The 19,580-nt window shown below is 41.2% G+C and overlaps 2 protein-coding genes across 1 annotated transcript; one reads left to right on the plus strand and one right to left on the minus strand.

Annotated features, from left to right (window-relative positions):
- LOC146627163 (uncharacterized) overlaps positions 1 to 19,580 on the minus strand; it is a 152,490-nt gene that overhangs the window by 115,086 nt on the left and 17,824 nt on the right.
- st6galnac (ST6 (alpha-N-acetyl-neuraminyl-2,3-beta-galactosyl-1,3)-N-acetylgalactosaminide alpha-2,6-sialyltransferase) lies at positions 3,203 to 18,772 on the plus strand. Its single transcript, XM_085361701.1, has 10 exons — positions 3,203 to 3,282; positions 4,145 to 4,464; positions 10,900 to 11,194; positions 14,496 to 14,661; positions 15,780 to 15,954; positions 16,063 to 16,201; positions 16,289 to 16,392; positions 17,122 to 17,205; positions 17,438 to 17,537; positions 17,889 to 18,772. Exons 2-10 carry the CDS (start codon positions 4,328 to 4,330, stop codon positions 18,057 to 18,059), a joined length of 1,371 nt encoding a protein of 456 aa, XP_085217827.1. The 5' UTR covers positions 3,203 to 3,282; positions 4,145 to 4,327; the 3' UTR covers positions 18,060 to 18,772.

A 19,580-nucleotide genomic window follows, 5' to 3' on the forward strand; every position in this document is an offset into this window, starting at 1 on the left:
CTTCAGTCTCAGACACGATGGAGTCCACATAATGAGGTTAAATTGCTGTCGGTTTGGAGCCTGAAATGATTTATTGACGCTTTCTAAACGTTTAATTACAGAATTTAATGCTTGAAATATCTGTAGACCAGTATTCCAGCTGTTACCACCCCTCCCATTCCCTCTCGTTAAAAACCAACTGGGAAATTTTTCAGTCGTTTCAGCTGGAACAATGCATGCACTTCTCCAACCAGCTCAACTCAAACTGTGAGAAGCATGTTGACTGTTGTTTCTCACTTAGCTTGGCTTAATTTTAGTTACATAAAATGTAACTAAGATTACATTTTGACAAAAATAAAAATAGTTGTTGTAGTTTAAACTGAGGAGTTTACTGAAAGTGTTTGGATTGTAATGCTTGCTCTATACTTCTTATATTCTGACCCTGATACTAATAATAATAATAATCTAACACCAGAGCTGTCATTTTAAGTAGAAAGGAGAAAAAAATCAAGTGTAAGGAAACATTTTTAAGCAGAAACTAAACGGGAACAAACAAAATTACTCTGGAAGTACTCTGAAACACAAAGCATTATGTAACTCAAGTGTGAACACTTTAAAACCTTATTGTTACAGTTTTCTTTCAGTGCCACATCGCTTACACTTATGTTTCTGCTTTAAAACCACTGTAGCAATTTTAGCCCCTGCCTCAGTCAAATAGACTGAGGCTATCGGTCATCGGTCAGGAATGCCCATTATCTGCCCAGAAGTGTCTGCAGCTGTGATATCGAATCAAACAAGGACGTATGTGCAAGTGACTGAACTGATACGCCCAGCTCTCACCCTCCCACACTCTGAGGCAACGCTAAAGAAGGTCTTGGCGTTTTCAGATGTGCATTTGATAAAGTTTTGTTCTTCCCCTGGTTTAAGCCAATCCAGTCCAGGCCCTTTGCAGTCCCATTACAGCCGACGTCCTGCGGATTTATGCTGGCTGAGATTCTGTTAACATGTGAAGAGAAATATTCCACTATTTCATTAGTACAGTTATGCAATAACTAATAACAATTAATCCTCTCAGAGAATAAGTGTGTGTCAGGTGATGATGGTCAGCAGACCACAGCGGCTGTGCTGCCAGAGGCCTGACTGAAATGACGTGTAGTAAAGTGCAGAGTTGTTTTTTCACTTATTGTATTTAGTTTCATATTGTCAGCTTAAAGGTGGAGCTTCTTGCTTATTTCCACCCATCTCATATTTTGATTGAGGAGGGGGGAGTGGGTGGGATTTTCCATATTTAAGTAGGGCAAACGTTTTAGCTTTTAGCAAAAGTAAGAGTACTCATGCAGAACCATATACATGCATATCACTTAAATGTGGCTTCTCTAGATGGTTTTAATGACTTATATGTCCCGGCGGAGTGCGCCGATAAGTTTAGTTTACAGGACCCAGAAGCAGACACTGAAAGGCGGAGTTGCTGGCTGAACAGAAGACGGTCCTTTATTTGGATGTTGGCACATGAAAAAGCATGAAGCTATGAAAACTAAGAAAACTGTGAACACTCGGAAAACTAAAGGACTAAGAAACTCAGTGAAAATACTACGACAAACTATGAACACCGAGTAAACTATGACAAAACACTATGGAGACGCAAACAGACGACCTGACAACGAAACATAGAAAACAGAGGACTTAAATACACACATGAGGTGATCAGGGGAAGTCGAGACACACGAGGAAACAGCTGACAAGGATGAACATAACGATGCACAGGAAATGTAAACTCAAACAATGACATGAAAACTGGACTTTCAAAATAAACAGAAAAACATGACAAGACAGAAACATGACACAATAAACAACAATGGGAACATTAACACACGGGAACACCACTGACACACATGAACCTAATAACAAGGCAGGGGAAGGGAACCTAAATACAATGAACAAAGAACATACTGGACTCTTACAACATAACACAGAAAACATGATGAGGCAGACCAAACAACATGGGCTTCACACATGAGACATGAAACAAATGGCAGGTGAGACCAAAGCCCACGGAAAAGGGGAAATGCAGGGATCAATAACAAAACTAAGGCTGAGCCACTCGGGGGTTTTACAGGAGCTAGATGAGCTTAACCCAAACGATAAATGACAAAACATGAAGCCTCAAGTTCTAACTAATAATACAAAACAAGAACCTAACATTTCCCCATACTAACAAAAGAAATACACAATATATCATGAACTCAAAATGCTGGGTGACAGACCCAGCCCATGACATTATATAATCCTTGATAGCTTTATCTATAATAATAAACCATCAGATATTAGTATTCTAGTAACTAGAGCTTTAAAATAATGCTTCTGAGTAAAAAAGAAAAAAGGTAAATACAACTGATATATACTAACTCACATCCATGCCCGAGTGCTTGTGAGAGTCGATTTGGGTTGTAGAGTGCAAAACAAAAAGCGAGCTTTATTTTAAAAAAACTGATTCACGAAAGGTACAAAACTAGGAAAACAAGAAGATACTGGAGAAAAAGGAAAAAACAGACAAAGCAAGGTTAAAAAAAACAGACAAGAGCAGACCAGGAAACAAGACAGATGACATGAGAAAGGAAGTGACAGGAAGTAACTCCACGAAGATAAACTCAACATGAAGATGGAGAGGTCAGAGGAACTGGAGTAAGTTGAACCACAAACGAGCAACAAAGTCACACAGGCTGTGTCAGGCAGTCTGATTCATTATGGTTGCACTTCAAATATCCTAAATAAACGTGGATGAGGAGCCTCGTGAGATTTTCTTCACTGCAAGAGATCCAAGCAGAGAAATAGATGTGACTCAAATGGGGCTTTTCTCACTTCTGTGCAGGTACATGTAACACACACACAAAGCGTCTAACTCGTGACACATGTTGGACACCACATTCTGCACCATGCCAACCACAGGAATCAAATGTTAAGACACGCTGCATGAGAGCTCGTGCATCAGGGCTTTTGTCAGTGTAGACAAGCTGATCTGTTTTCCTCTGAGTGTTTCTGAGCTGCCTGCTCATGTCTCACTAACTTTATCGCTGCCTGCAGTGGGTTCCCTCCCCTCCTCTCGTGCTCTGGAGTTCAGGGGGTTGACCAATTGCCAGCAGCTGTTGCTCATTTCACAATGGTCCCGCCCATACAGTGCAAGGCAGGCAGCACAACCGCTTCACAGTAGATGAGCAATAGAGAGCTAAGTTAGAGGAATATGTCTCCACTGTGAGCAGCAGAAAGGAAATACTTAGAGCAAAGGAAACAGGAGCTCAGCTGCTGGTGAGTGAAGCTTCATGTTCTTCATTTCTCAAAAGCATTCAGAGGTTTTTTGAAGAGGTTTCTGTTTCTCAGAGTCCTCTCATTAAAGGAAGGCAGATTGAGTCATGATTTGTCACAGGCTGATGCTTTTTGTTTCCTCTTTGATATTTTGCTCTAAGTCTCTGTCAGACATGTTATGAATTACTGGATGACTTTTGCGATGTTTTACTGTGTAAAACCTCCAGTTTCTGGGGTGTGGAAGTGCTCATTCGCTCTGTTATAACTGCTATCAGAGATGCTGGAGTTTATCACATTCTTTCCATTCCCCATTTAGAGACTCAGCCAGCACTCCCACATGCCTAGGAACCTCTGTCTCTCTCTCTCTCTCTCTCTCACTCACTCACTCACTCACTCACTCACACACACACACACACACACACACACACACACACACACACCAGTGGACGTATTTATCAGTTTCTGGTTGAGTTGACTAAAGCACTAAAGACGTCAGTTTCCTGTAAGATAACATTTCTGGCTTCCTGTATTTTTCAGCTGAAGCTATCGTCATCCCTTCCACTCCCAGCCTCTTTATTTTTCCTTTTAAACTTTGCTCAGCATATTTTTAATGTGTGAAGCTGTAGTGTTTCCTCTGTTTCCTCTCTCGTCTGTAAGAAGACTGTAAGAGCAGAAAGTAGATAAGCAAGAGCAGGATGTAAAAGGAGATGAAGATTGTGACCCTGAGCTTTGTGTTCAGGGGCATGAAGGCAAAGACTTCATTAAAAAGGGATTATTTGGCACTCTGACGCTGAAAGATAAAGTTTCCCCTCCTGAGTCTTTACCCTCGTTCCAACTCTCTCTTTCTGTCTGCCTCTCGCTGTAGCTGTGTTGAGAGAAGCTCAGAGGAGAGCCCAGATCCTGTCGTGGGTAAATCCCCCGCCGTCGACACTCGTAGCTGCCCTGTAGAGTGGCACAGCGTTCACATCCTCTTGCTCCTCATGTTCCTGGGAGCTGAGTGGAGGGCAGGGCGAGGAGACGCAGCCTGCCGGCCAGAGTCACAAGCACCATGATTGGGATGGGGCTGCACAGGAGGCTGCTTTTTGCCATGCTCACGGTCTCGTGCGTCCTTATTGTCTACATTCTGGCTTTGACCCTGGAGAGGCCTCTGGTGCCTCTCTACGACTTCATACAGAGGGCGAGCGGGTGAGTTCAGACTTTTACTTTGAATCTCAGATATGATAAGATGGATATGAATCTTCTTTGACTTGTAGACATTTTTGTGCATCATCTTTACACTTTTGGGGGCACACAGGAGTACAGTTAGATCCAGCTTATCGTGTTTCACAGAGGTGTGGACTCGAGTCACATGACTTGGACTCGAGTCAGACTCGAGTCATTAATTTTATGACTTTAGACTTGACTTGAAAAAATGTTCTAAGACTTGTGACTTGACTTGGACTTTTACACCAATGACTTGGGACTTGAATTGGACTTGAACCGGTTTACTTGAAAAGACTTGATATTTTACCCCAAATATAAAATTTAACATGCATATTATATAGAGATTGAAAATGTGACGTCATTCACGGGTAGAACCGCAAAGGATTCTGGGAACTCGTGGCAAGCGGTACTAGCGCACGCAGGCTTTCAATTAAAATCAGTTATACAGCGATAAAAAGAAACACAAAAATGTCAAGAAGCTGTTGTATTATTAACTGCAATAGCCGGTGTTGTGCCAAAAAGTGATTGTCTGCCAAAAACTGATTTCCGGTATTTGCCAAAAACTGATTGCTCGTATTTAAACTGCTATAAGTAACTTGTTGGGCTATAATATGTGAAACATATGTCAAATGCATCCCTCATGGATGACATAAAGTCATCTTGAGCCACAAACAACATTCGTGTAACAAGGTAGAAGCCGCAATCAGTTTTTGGCAGTGACTTTTATATAACCTTTATTTATCCAGTTAAAAAAAATCTCATTAACATTAAAAATGTCTTTTGTAAGAGTAAGTTGGCCAAGAGGACAGCAGAAATGGCAGCAAATATTACAATATTTCTGTAAAAATATTTTAAGTGGGGATAAAGGACCGGATTGGTTATAATGTAAGTACAATAGCAGAGAGTTGTAAAGATACTTGAAAAACAGATATTGTTTTAATTCTCTATATAACCCCTTTGTAAACCCTGTTCACCGAAGTCTATTTACGAACATACGTAAAGATATTACACATAAAAAAATACACAGAAACATTGGAAATCAGTTTTTGGCAGACAATCACTTTTTGGCACAACACCGGTCGCATGACAGCCACGGGAAGCCGACGGGTAAAGAGATCGGTTGTTATCGGATTACGTCGTTGAAGAGAAATTGTTCAGCCATGTTTCCGAAGTGACAAACAGGCGACGGATGGCCTGGATTGCAGCCATTCAAAGATCAAATATAACGTCCCAGAACTCTCCAGCTCACAGGTTAGTCTGCTCCAAGCATTTACACGAAGGTCAGTGTTTTTTAGTAGTTAATACGTCATTTTCATAACATAATTAGTGATATAGGTTACAAGCAAGTCTGGCGCTGAACAGAAATTGTCGCGCTATGCTCCTTTATTTATTGTGCATAAATAGTGAATTGTCCTGACACAATATTGCGTTTCGCTTCTGTTATTATGGTACATTGACAAAAACATATACTTTTATTCACAGGATAAAACAGGTTTTTTGTATCACTAATTGCCCAGTACGATTACAGCATACAATATTATTGTCACTGCTACATTTCTGTGATGCTACCAGAAATTATTTCCACTACTAATTAATTACCGTTGAGCTCAAAGGTCCTATTAATAAACGGTTAACGAATGTGTATTTATGACGACGATTTGTGAGACTGGTAAACTTATGATACGTACGATGGTCTTTCGTTCTACACGGTGCATTTCAAGGTCCTGCACCCATCCGTCGGTAAACTGTACCTGGGCTTGTTGCAGTGACCTGAAGTTACTAAACTTCATGAGTGTGTGCACTCACTCCAAGAACCGTATAATTATAAATATGCATATAAATATGCTAAGATGAGATAGCTGACTTCATCTAACTAGCAAATGTTGTCCAGGCTACGTTGGTGATGCAGTTTTTTTTAATGTGTATGATATTTTTGTCATGCGATTTTAAAGCCGGTCCTACAACCGCATCCAAGAATAACATGCAGCGTATCTCAGAACTGTCGGTGAAAATTATTCTAGGAGCTAGGTTTAATTGAGCTGCATTTTAAAGAGGTGCAATTTCACAATTTGTGTATATTTTCTAAGTTCACTATTTTGTCATGTGTTGAGAAAAACACAGATTTTAAAATTACATGGTCTAATATTTACATTTAGCATAACTGCAACATTATTTTTTCGTTTTTTTTTTTTAAAGACTCGAAAGGACTTGAAATTCAGACTTGTGACTTGACTCGGACTTTTACACCAGTGACTTGAGACTCGACTCTGACTTGCCTGACATTACTTGAGACTTGACTTGAGACTTGAGGATAAAGACTTGAGACTTACTTGAGACTTGCAAAACAATGACTTGGTCCCACCTCTGGTGTTTCACCTGCTGAAGATCAGAATAAAGAGGGGACAAAACTAAAAGTTGCAGCTCAGGCCTGAGAGGGAAAAGTTACTGAGTGTCACCTGATGACTTGAACAAGGAACTAACTGCCAGGTGTGGATTTCAGGAAGGCAACACAATATTTATAACATGTGCACCTGACACTTTCTCTAAAAGAAAATGCTACAATCGGCAAGGCAACAATACCTCTGATGAAGAAAGACACCAATGAGTTTATATAAACTCCAAGATATGAATGAGTATAAATATTGGTCTGCTCAGTTATGGTTAAAAACGGAGTTATTTTGGTCAGTATGGAGATTTAAAGCATGACATCCAAACACGTTCGATGCTCTCAGAAGGGAAATGGGGGACCGATGACACGTTTGGGATGTACGTGATGGAAATTTGACACATGTGAGCAGTTAAAGTACAGAAACCGAAGGCAATGCTCGCATATTCAAGCAGGTTTATTCTCCCAAATAAAAGCTATGAAAGCAGCCTGATATTGGACTGAATCCTTAATTCGTTAAACCTGATTCTCATGTCTCGAACCATGCGGGCGCAAGAAAGGACGTGAGATAAAATCATGACAATATGTGCGTTCGTTCAGTCATGATGATGCTGAAGAATTAAAAGCAACGCAGAAAGCCGAGAAGCCTCGCCGCATTACACGTCACGATGTTCTGACTGGACTTAACCAAGGCTTTCGTTTACATCACCGGCCCTGAATTCTCAAAAAATATCCAAGACATTTAAAAGCAAAAAACATTAACAAAGAGTTGGGCTCAGTTTCAGATCCCCTCGTACTTTATTCCAGGGTAAAGGTGCAGCACATTTTAAGAACCACACTTTCCCCCTGCATCTGTAAATCATTCAGAGAACACGGCCATAAAGCGATGCACATGATGACCATGATGACCAGTGATAAAATCTTAAGTACACCAACTGTTATGAGGACGCATCAGAAATGCTTGCAGGGCAGTTAAATATGTAACACATTTAATGCTGCTGAGTACGAGTAGCAGAAAGGAACCAACCTTTGGACTTCATCAGGGTCTTTGAGCTTCTTCTGGGCGTGGCCCTTATCAAACTGTTGTCACAAAACTACTGTTAACAACAGGAGAAACACTCACAGCAAAAAGGCCATAAAAAAGTGCAAGAAGACATTTATAATACTCATATAATCTCAAAGTAATAGATAACTCTAAAAACAAATTTTTATTGCTGTTTATTAGTTTTACAAATTCTTCGTCACTCTTAAACAAGGGTCAGTGGATGCCAGGATGTTTGTCACTGGATATCCTGGGTATGTGGAAGCCCTGAAAAACTTGTCTTTTTAATATTTGCATTAAGAAGAATAAAAATAGAAATCTAGAGACTGAGACATGTCTGTATTGTTAGAGAAAAAGCTTCTCATTCAAGGTCCAAGAAGGGTATTAAGAAGTTAAACATTAAGCAGCAAGCACAGACATATCCCAGGTTTACTCCCATGTCCCAGTGTTTTGATACACTGGTGTTACTACCGGCACGAGGAGCATTACAACAGTGATTCCCACAACATCTGCCCCATTCAAATATCGTATGATCTTTTTTCTTTAAATGCAAGTCTTTAGAGTTACAGATGTTGTTGCTGCTAATGATGTTTTAAAGTTCTTTATCTTTAAAAATATTTTGTGTGCATGACGACGTTCTTTTCCCGGTCAAAACTGGATGTGTGGAAATAAAAACTGATGCTTTCCAATCTGAACTAAATTTATGGATTTTTTATCTTTTTGAAGAAGCATAAAGCTTCAGTTTCATTTCAGCTATTTAATCCTTTTGTTAGAAACAGGAAACTCTGGTGATGACGCGAGTGAGTTATTAAACAGGATTGCCTTATCCACTCTCAGCTCCCCCGGACATGCACACGATTGGACAAAAGGGGACTTTAACACCTGAAAATAAACTAAACATGACCAGTTAATTCACCTTTATGTGAAAATCAGGTATTTATCCATATTGTGCACTGAAAATATGGTGCTACATACCTCTTGAATCAGTCGTCTGGATCGTGTTTTCCAGCTAAACAATATTTTTAAGCCTCAGCTGCTCTTGCATTTTCCATCCTGAAATTGACACTGCCTAAGAATTTGGTACAGTGACCTCCTTGTAAAAGGGGAAAAACTGAAGAAAAGGCGGCTTTCCCTCCCTGAACACTGTCAGGTTCAGACAACAGTCCACATGCAGAGCTGTATCAGACGAGGCAGTGAAACTGGTGTGAAGGGTTAAACTCTGAGATCATAAGTGGTACGAGGGGTTTTCTGTAACCGGCACTTATCCCCCTCCCTTCCACTTGTATCATTGTGGTTTCAACAAAGGAGCCACACAGCACTCCGGCCACACTAATGAAAAAAATCCCCTGGAGTTATTTCACTGGAGGTGGTCTCTCTCACACACGTATGTGAAATGTAAGCTTTGTAGCGACGGGCAGCGGTCCAGGTTTAAAAAGCCGACGGGTCCACATTAAATGCATTAAATCGAGGGGGTGGAGAAAAGATGGCTACTTTCTAAGGGGGCTGTTTGAGACACTCGGGAGTGAGTGTGGGCTTTTTGAGCTCAGAGGGCTCTGATTTAAAAAAAAAATCTGAACGCCTTTTGTAAGAATCATAATGTGAATGTCCTCTTCACTCGCCTGCAGCTGCTTTAGTCTGGAACTGGAGGTTAAGATCATGAATTTAGACGCTGAAGCAAAAGATATTTTACAGCCATTGGTGTTAAAGCCTCATGTAGAAACGTGAAATGGTCAAAGAGCAGAAAACTGAAATCCCCATAAGATGCACAAAGGGGCCCTGTGCACAGAGACGTAAAAGGCCCCAATTCCCACCTTTGAGACTCCCTGTGATGAGTGACGACTGCTTTACAGTCTTTTTTTTTTTTTTTTTTTTTTGTCTATTTTGAAGTCAAAAGATGACTGCTCCTTCCAAATGCAGTCGTTTATATTTGGCAGTGTGGCTCGGTGACACCGGCACGGAGATTCACCAACTGAGTATGTCAGGATCTGAGCTTTGACTCTGAAACACTTTATAAAGACGTCCAGAGGCTTCCCGATAGTTCAAATAATCAGCTAATGCTTGATGCTCGGAGAAAACAAAGTATTGATATATGAGAGGATGTTTTCTTTAACAGAAACGTGTAAAACACAGAGCAACCACCAGGCTCATGAAATAATTATACCACAGTTATCGCAATGTCACACTGTAGCACACAGGATTTTACGGTGATCAATGAGACTTTTACATCTCATGACTTTGGTTTGTTGTTTCTCCTTATGTTACCAGTTACTTGCCAAAAATAATATTGATCAAGAGTACAACAGAGTAAAAATATCATTTTTTATTATTGAAATCTCTGTTGGCTCTTTCCACCTGCCTAAGTGTGATCTCTTTCTGCCTTCCTCTGCTTTACAACAGCACACACTTTGGATTAGTTCTCTTTTGAAACATGACACGTAAAAGAAACATTTGAGTGTGGGAAACCTTCACCAACCGAGTGAGGAAAGCACAAATGCTCTGAAAAGACATGAACAACAAAAGCTGGGACTTTGTCCTCATGTAGGCGTCAACTTTTTATTGTGTGGATTATTTTAGTTTTTGTTGATGTGGGCGTTTTTGCTTTGATTTCACTTCCAGGATTATCTTAAATATGAAAAAAAAAAATCCTTCCAAGCACTCGAACATGCGACTTCCCGTTTTGTGCCTTAAATGGAAAAAAACATGCTCATGCACGAACTATTTCCCTTTATCTATGCTCATGACATTTTCAAAGAAAACTGTTTAAAATGCACACATAGAAGCAGCTCGTATCATAAGATGACCCTCAAACCCTTTAATTTCATAGCTCATGTATTTGAATTTTTGATTTTCATATTTTACTCTGGGCTGCGCTCTCTTAAGCCACAATAGGCACATTAGTTGGAAGTTGAAAATAATGTGGAGCTGTCCTTTGACTCTTGCTTGGTATGTGTTACATATGATGTGTCGGTAACTCTTCTGTCTCCCGCAGCATCTCATCCGAGGAGCCTCTCAACGGGCCGAGCAACAATGCCCACTTGACCTTCCTGCCCCCAGTGCCCAGCTCGCATCCAGACAGGGATGTAGGGAATTTGTTCCTAAAGCATCACAAAGTGCAAAAGCAAGACCTGGATAAGGAGACATCCAAGTCCAGATCTGATGATGCCAATAATAAAACCAGGATCGATACCAAACGGCCTACAGTGAAGCCTGCTCGGCCAGCCAAACCTACGGACCCTCCCTTCATAGGAGACTCGTACATGAGCGAAGACGTCCCTCCGCAGACGGTGAGTTCTCCTTAACTGTGCTTAGTCTGCTGGCTTTGATTTCATCTGCTGCTGAAAATGAAACCCCCTGAGAGCAAAACGTTTATCTGATTTCAGCAGCTGTCAAAGAAATGTTTGCTGTTTTTAATCCAGGAATCTGAAATCTAATCTGTCTATATTTTACAGGCTGTTTTCCCTGTGACATGTGACATATATGTCTGTGCAGTTTGTCCTCTGACTGTAATGTGACAAATCGAGACGACTGTGTGGATGTCTCGATTTGTACAACTTCCTCTACATTTGCTTCTTGTTGTGCTTCTTCTCTCCTTACTGTGCTGTTGTACAGGATGTAATGTTTGCGTGGGTCCTGCATGTAGCCCTGCAAAAACACTCAAAAGAACAGGACAACATGCAGAACAGCACAATCAAAGACCTCAGAATGACAGGAAGTGAAACCGCATGCACTGATACACAAAAATATTTTCTCATGTTCAGTTGACATGGACAGTATGCAATTTGGCCACAAATAGAAGCGCGTACTCTACCAAATGAGTGTCATGTTGTTTCCAGTGAATGGTAAATGTGCTGGTACTTCCTACTCAGCTTAACACTCGAAGCACTTTCACCCACTTCTACAGCACTTTTATCTGTGGATGTGCAAGGTGAAGCTCAAGACTCACGATCTGGCTCAAGGATATTTTGTCACGTAGACAGTTCGAGCTGGGGATCGATCCAAAAACAACACGAACCATGATTTCCTTTGGGATTAATAAAGTATTCTGATACTGTGGCTCATTCATGTTTTAAATAAACAGCAATTAAGCTCCTTGGCAACAGACAATATATCAGACCTTCATATTCACAAATCCACACAAATAATAAAGGTAAACATCATCGTTATGGTGACTGACTGAAGTGGTGAGAAAAAAGCCAGCGGGTAATAAAAGTTGTAATTTGAACCCAGTAAACCAGCGGTGCCCATCACATGACTTGGTTTATCATCCCTGCAGCACTGTCACACATCTGCTTTTATTCGGGGCTGAGATGTCATAGGGCGGCTGCCATGGTTACTGGGTGGATCTGTTTTTTCCAGTAAATGTTTAGTAGAAATATGTTTCATGTGTTTTTGTTTGTTTTGTTTTTTCTTTGTTTGTTTGTTTTTATGGAGCCTGACTTCCACATTTCCTCACTATGAGCACAGACTCATGGTGTCATGAGGATGGAGGAGTGTAAAACAGATTAATTATCAACTCTGGCTGTTATGGATGACATTGCATATTTTTGTAAGACTTTAATGATGAGGCCATATCATAAATCGCCTCTGTCAGTGCGCCCCAGGGCAGCTGTGGCTACAATGTAGCTGCCATCACCAGTGTGTGGATGACTGAATGTGTAAAGCGCTTTGGGGTCCTTGGGGACTAAGTAAAGCGCTATACAAATACAGGCCATATACCATAAATGATGATCTGTGCAGACATTGTAGTTAATGATAAATTTAACAAAGACGGAACAAGAAAGATTAAAACCATGGTGTACTACCCCAGAGGAAAAATGAAACAAAGGAGCCACTTATACCAGAAGCAAGAATACAAAACAAAGCTGCTGTTATTGTTGAGAATCTAAATACTGAACAGCAAGTTTCAGGCCATAAATAACATGACTAACATAAACGGACTGCAGAGACAGCCAAGGAGAGAAGACGCGATCAAGATAAACTAGTTGATGCATTTCTTTATTTTTATGCCACTGCATTCATTTTAGAGGTAAAGGTTGGATATTATTGGCTTTAACTTAAAAATGTTACAGCACAGGAGGTGTGCCTGACATAAAGAGCTCTGGTGGTAGCACTACCATGCTACTGGTGGTAGTGCTACTGATGCACTAGGATGTGACTGTGGTTCAGGGGGTTGGGAAGCTCATCTGTAACTGGAAGGTTGCCGGTTCGATCCCCCAGCTCTCTCTGCTCTCTCTGTCCTGGGCAAGACACTTCACCTACCGCCTACTGATGGGGCCGATGGCAGCCTCGCTTCTGTCAGTCTGCCCCAGGGCAGCTGTGGCTACAACTGTAGCTGCCTCCACCAGTGTGTGAATGTGAGAGTGAATGAATAGTGGCATTGTAAAGCGCTTTGGGTGCCTAGAAAAGCGCTATATAAATGCAATTTATTATTATTATTATTATTATTATTATCCTTTGACTACGATGACCTGGATGACTGAGAACCTTCACAGACTTATTATTATTATTATTATTATTATTAGTTATTAGCATGTAGCTGTTGTTTCTGGTACAGTTTACTGCCATGTTCCAGAGAACTTAGATCATCACTGCCTTTCTTAAATTGCGAAACTTATTCAGTCATGTTTTCTTATTAACAGAGCATTTTGGTGTTGAATGTTTTATTTTTTTCTTTGGTTTTTATCGGTTGAAATTAATGCTTTCGATCCGACTCGGGTTGCTTCATTTTTCCTTTGAGGCTACTGTTATTGTGATATAGATATCTGTAGCTGTATAGACGACCCTACGCTGTCATTTTGGTCTCTAAAATAGCGTCTGTTGCTTGAGGGTTACCCAGCAGCCAAGCTGATATATGTAGTGAGTCAAGTTTATTAAGATGCCTGAATAGATAAGAAAGCAGGCGTCTGTTGCTCAGGCGATACACCTTTATCATCCACTAAAAGCGCAGATCGGTTAGATCAGCAAGTTACTGAACAAAGAGTGAAAAGCTTGTGCGCGCGAGCATGTGTGTTGAAGTATTTAAAGTATATAAATAAAGAGCGATGTGACTGTGCATGATTGGCTGCAGCGTGCAGTATGAGGCACTTTTAAAGCTCTTAGTTTCCCGGACTATCATCCGCTCACTTTCAGTGGGTAGATTTTCTTTGAGCACCCTTCTCTGATAACATCTGCATGTATTTTCTTATCTGTTATTTCCACTCTTGTATTTCACTCAAACAGAATATTTCTCCTCCACTAACATCTACTTCCTTGTCTACATGTGTATATACTTGTAAGGTTTTTGGTTTTTTTTTTCATCAGCAATGTCTGCCTCTGTGTGTTACTTCATGCCTCATGCTGGATGAAACCTCCAGCATCTGTCCTGTCGTTAGCCCTGTTCTCTCTCCGCTCTGCAATTACCAGGCAATTGCGCCCAGTGAGACTCTTATTAGGAGGTCAATATTGAGGGTGAACTTCCTGCCGAGTGAAAGTAATGATGTTGGCTTCGTAATGATTGTGAGGGACGTGCAGTAACTGCATTTAGGTCTGGAGGTAGGAGCGTCTGCATGAGGTCTGATAAGTTATGTTGGTGTCTGCTCCACACAGGGCTGTCCAGACAGCATCCGAAGTCGGGTGGGGAAAACTGAATTTGGAGAGCGATTTCTGGAAAGTATTCCAGTTTTGCAGTGGGCCAAACACGTGACACCCGAACAGCACCGGCGTCTGAGCCATTATCCTGGAGCACATGGCTGGGGAGGGATCGATTACGACAGTGAGATTTTGATTTTATCTAAAAAATTTTCCTTTCATTTCATTGATTGCTCCTTTTGAACTCTCCAGTTTCTTGTGAAACTTATTTTATTTTAGTTTTAGTTTAACGTTCATGATGGAATGCAGCCATCACAACTCTGCAATTTTTCTCTACCCAACCAAATCAGTCTTTTTTTTTTATCCTCACCTCCGTGTTCAGATTTTTATTCTTAGGCTTTATTAAAGCAGCTTTGCATGAGTCCATGATTCAAAATAATCTTGTTTATCTTATGCTGGGCCTTGGTGCACCCACACACCACCCACCCAGTTCCATATAAACACATCCACACTGTGACATCAAAGAATTTTAATAAAACTGTCAGGATCCGACTGCTTAGATCAAACCTGAGCTTTTGCCTCATACTTAGACTGACATCATTATTTGTAGCTTTGTAACATCCACCGTTCTAACAGCTCATAATGGGAAAACAAGGAAAATCGGTCAAAATTCAACTAATTGTATTATTATTTTTTAATATAAAGCTGGATTTGCCCCAGTTCAAGATGAGGTGCGTATGTGTCCTGGCTTTTTTGTTTGTTTGTTTGTTTGTTTTATTTAAACATACATTGACATGGTCCTGAAAATAAAAGTATTTACATTTTATTTTGAAAAAGGAGTGTCTTAGAGTTATTTATTATATAAAACAGACAAAAAACCCACAAAACTGAAAATGTAAATACAGTAATACACCATAAATTTACAGTAAATGTACATCAATACATTAAACAATTGTTCAGGCTGAATAATCCACAATAACTCTCTGGCAGGAAAATATCCTCCTCCAACTCTGTCTTATAAGAGCCAGATGTAGGACTACAAGTACTTCTGGATAATTTCATTGAGGACATGCTGGTCTCATCACAGCACAGACGTTTATCATAGAGATAAAAGCAGCTTCCTGTCTGTGTGCCCACGCAAACACGGGGAGAACATGCAAACTCCACACAGAAAGACCCCGGCCTGATGTTGGAATTGAACTCAGGACCTTCTTGCTGTGCGGCAACAGTGCTAACCACCGTGCCACCATGACGCCTATATTAAACAAATCTTAGATTTAATCAGTTCTTTTGTGCCAACAGCACTGGTGGAAACACTCTCTGTCCTCAACTCACCTGCTAACTGGCAGATGTTGGACAACTGGAAGGCTCCTGGCAATAAGTCGGCGTGCAGTCGCTGTGCAGTGGTGGGGAATGGAGGGATACTGAAGAACTCCCAGAAAGGGAAGGAGATCGACAGCCATCACTATGTCTTCAGGTCGGTCCTGACGCCTTCCTTCCTGCTTCCTTTCATTAATAATGAAAATATAAGAAAAATAATGCTGATTCTATTTATTATGTGTCTCTGGATTGTTGTGGTCTTCAGGACCAATGGGGCAATCATTAAGGGCTTTGAGGAGGACGTAGGGTCTCGGACCACCCACTACACGTTCTCCACAAACACGCTGATGAATTCCATGTTGAGCTACGCAGGTGTCGGGTACAGACGACCCCCCGTGTCTAAGGTGAGGACGGAAATAAACATCTGTCTTTATTAAGTGACGACGTTAAAACGGTCTTGTCATGCTCGGCTGCTCCCTCCTCTCAAACAGGAAACGCGGTACATTTTCCTGCCGGATCACGACCGAGATTACCTGCTGATGAAAGCGGCGGCGACGCACACCCTGGTGGACAGGGGGCGTGAGAAGGGCAAAAAGTAAGCGACACTTTACAGACTGCAGCTTCAGTCCTGTTTTCTTCTGCGTTACCCGTTTTTAATTTGATTATTATCAGCATCAAGGCCCAAGGAGTGGAAGCGTCCTCAGGGTTGGTCCACTACCACTAGCAGGAGTTCTCCACACTTTATGAGGTTTTATCAAAGATTTTCTTAGGACACAAGCTGCTTTTTCACTCATTTTCAGTCCAATTGTTGTACCTGACCTTGTTCAGAGGAACAGTCATCTCACCAGAGAGCAGAGCAAAAGGCAGAAAACATCCAAAGAAGAGCTTTGAATGTCCGTCAAGAAGCCTGGAGAAGTATTTCTAAAGACTACTGAAAGAAAGAAAGCTGAATCGCAGAGCTCAGACTGTGTTGAAGAATAAGTGTGGTCATAACAAATATTGACTTTCAAGCTCATTTAAATTGTACAAACTTGTTTTTTGCCTGTATGTCTGCAACTCAAGACTTGCACAGCCAGCTATGTTTGTGCAGAGGTGCAAAAACGGAGTCTTACTTTTTGGAAATATGATTGCTGAGATGAAGCAGATGATATTTCCTGCAGACAATCCAGCAGATTAAACCTGACTAGTCTGTATTTGTTTATAATGTCACAAGATCAAATATGTCAGAAGCGTCACTGCTCATCAGTGATCAGTTCTTTGAATGTTAATACTCGTGCTCTCCAGCAGTTGTGGTGTTTTTATAGTAATGCCGTATTTCCTTCAGTCCAGTGAAGTACTTTGGTGAGGACGTGTCAGCAGAGAAGTTGAAGATGTACCATCCTGATTTCATCCGTTACCTCAGAAACAGGTGAGCAAATTCTCACTCGTGAAAGCAGAGCTCGTGTTTCAAAAGCTGTAAGTGGGATTAAAGGAGAAGCAGCGACTGAAACCAGAGAGAGCTGCTGAGGGAAGATCCCCACGCAGCCACACTGGGCCACAGAGGTCACCGTGTGAATGTGTGTGTGTGAGAAACTTCAAGCTTCAGTTCCTGAAAGGCTCACAGCGCAGGTTATTCATGTTTTGTGATCTTTTTGTTTCAGATTCCTCAGATCCAGCACTCTGAAAACCAGATTCAAAGACATCTACCGTCCATCAACCGGTGCCACGATGCTGCTGGCCGCGCTGCACACCTGCGATCAGGTACATTTCCAGCAGTCTGTTGTTTACTTATCAGGAGACAAGGCCGTACTTGCCCGATAGCGTGAGAATGTTTTGACTTTGAGCAGCTGAGCTGCAGAAGCATGTGCTGCATTTCTGTTAAATTGCTGTGTGTCAAAAAGCCTCCACAGAGTTATGCTTTTGATCTTTACTGTGGTGGCAGCGAGCCTTATACATCGTGTCCAGATTCCGTATCCAGTTAATTGCACATGTTAAACCTGTTTTCCAGCCTGAGGAAATGAAAATGAGCCGAGTGGGTCAAATTGAACTAAAACTGGCATTTTGCAGTTTACGTGTCACCAGATTCCTAATCTGTCTGTCTTTTGATTATAGGTAAGTGCGTACGGCTTCATGACCCCAGACTACAAGAAATACTCAGACCACTATTACGACAAAAACTATCACCCTGTTGGCTTCTTCGCCAACCACGACCTGCGTATGGAGATGAATCTGTGGCAGCAGCTGCACAAGGCCGGCCTCGTACGGCTCTACATGCGCAACTAAACGAGGATGATGAGAAATTTCATCACTCCATCTGCACGCGGCTCACCAGCATAGTCACAGGGAGACGGGATGTGCAGAAACGTGGGACTGTGCCCGTCTCAAAATGACACTTCACAACTTTCTGAAATAAACGCAAAACCAGCAGATTTATTTTCATGAAGGAAATGATGATAAATTTGATTTCTAAAAGACAGCTGCTGTTATTGTTCAGCAGAGAGGTCACAGTTATGGGTCTATTATTTGTTTTGCCTCTTTTTAAAGGAATATTTCTGTGCTGGGAAGCATTATTCTGGTGACTGGTAGGAAAATGGATCTTATGTTAATTTAAAAGAAAGAAACGATTTTTGGATTAAGGGGCCTGCTGGTCTGGACCACACAATCCTGTGACGGTAAATCCAAACGGTGTAAGCTGTGAGTCACAATCTCTAAGATACTGTCAGACTGTTAAGATGCTTTCAACAACCTCAAAGGGGAGCTCTTCTCCTCCTGCTCCTCCTCATCTTCTGTCATACACGGGCTCTTCCAGTGTTTCACTTACCTGCTGGTTAAACCATCTGTTTATGAGGGGCAACCAATAAGAAGAAAGGTGGCTCGAAGGAAGCTAACGTGGTTCATTTCAAACAGAGAATAAACTGAGGGGCTGCACCAGTGTAAGATTTACTTTGAACTGTGCTACTCTGGTAGAGTTCAAAATCATGACTGTAAATCTGGGAATCTGCAGAATTTATCAGCTTTAGTTGGAGTTGAAACACTCCAGATATGCTATTTTTTTTAAAGTGTTATTTCCTCTCTTTGAATAGATGGGCACAGATTCTTGTCTAGTTAAAGAGGGAACTGATTTGCTATTGTAAAAGTTTGATTGTTTTAAAATTATTTCATTATCTCTGCAGACAATCTGTGGTGATTTATGGTAATATTTGGCTTTCCTGTGAACCTTTCTGCTGCTGCTACAAGCTGAACTGGAAATTGTCCCTTCTGTCTTGTTATGTATTTATTTTTAAACCAGCAAACAGTTGTTTACTCTGAGAACTTTAGATCGTATCATACGATCGGTCTCTGGCAAAGCTCAAGTCATTATTGTTTGACACAGCGAGACCACTCTCGAGTTGGCAACGTGCTTAAAATATCCCATCCCCGCGGCCAGAGCACTGCTGGCAGTGACCACGGGCCATTTTTATGAGTTTTCTTTTTTCTGTGAGTTTACTGTGGAATGAAAAGGGAAATAATTCACTGACTGTGACTTTAAAGCTCACAAACAAATTAAGTATTTAGTTTAAGGGACGTAATTTATTCTCATTTTAAACATATTTTAATTTCTTTTTTTAACACTTAACTACACTTTGTGGCCTCTACTGGACTTTCAGTGCCTTCAATGTGAAACAGCAGTTTGGGTTAATTACTGTAAGAACTGAACTTTATTGCCAGACTCCTTCAGCTCTGACTCATCAGCTTCCATCTCTGAAGTGACCGTGGGGGGGTCTGCCCTCGACTACATGGATGTACTGTCTTCAAGCTTAAAGG

This window comes from Diplotaxodon limnothrissa, linkage group LG8 (assembly GCF_057381915.1).
Source record: "Diplotaxodon limnothrissa isolate DT_005_m linkage group LG8, D_limnothrissa_male_GT1.1, whole genome shotgun sequence".
In the NCBI taxonomy this organism is placed as follows: Eukaryota; Metazoa; Chordata; class Actinopteri; order Cichliformes; family Cichlidae; genus Diplotaxodon; species Diplotaxodon limnothrissa.

Bases quoted from the DNA above. Each gene is read 5' to 3' on its own strand.
- st6galnac (XM_085361701.1), top strand. From the start codon at position 4,328: ATGATTGGGATGGGGCTGCACAGGAGGCTGCTTTTTGCCATGCTCACG. The intron at 11,195-14,495 runs GTGAGTTCTCCT...TGCTCCACACAG, and splicing joins AAGACGTCCCTCCGCAGACG to GGCTGTCCAGACAGCATCCG. The intron at 16,393-17,121 runs GTAAGCGACACT...TATTTCCTTCAG, and splicing joins GGGCGTGAGAAGGGCAAAAA to TCCAGTGAAGTACTTTGGTG.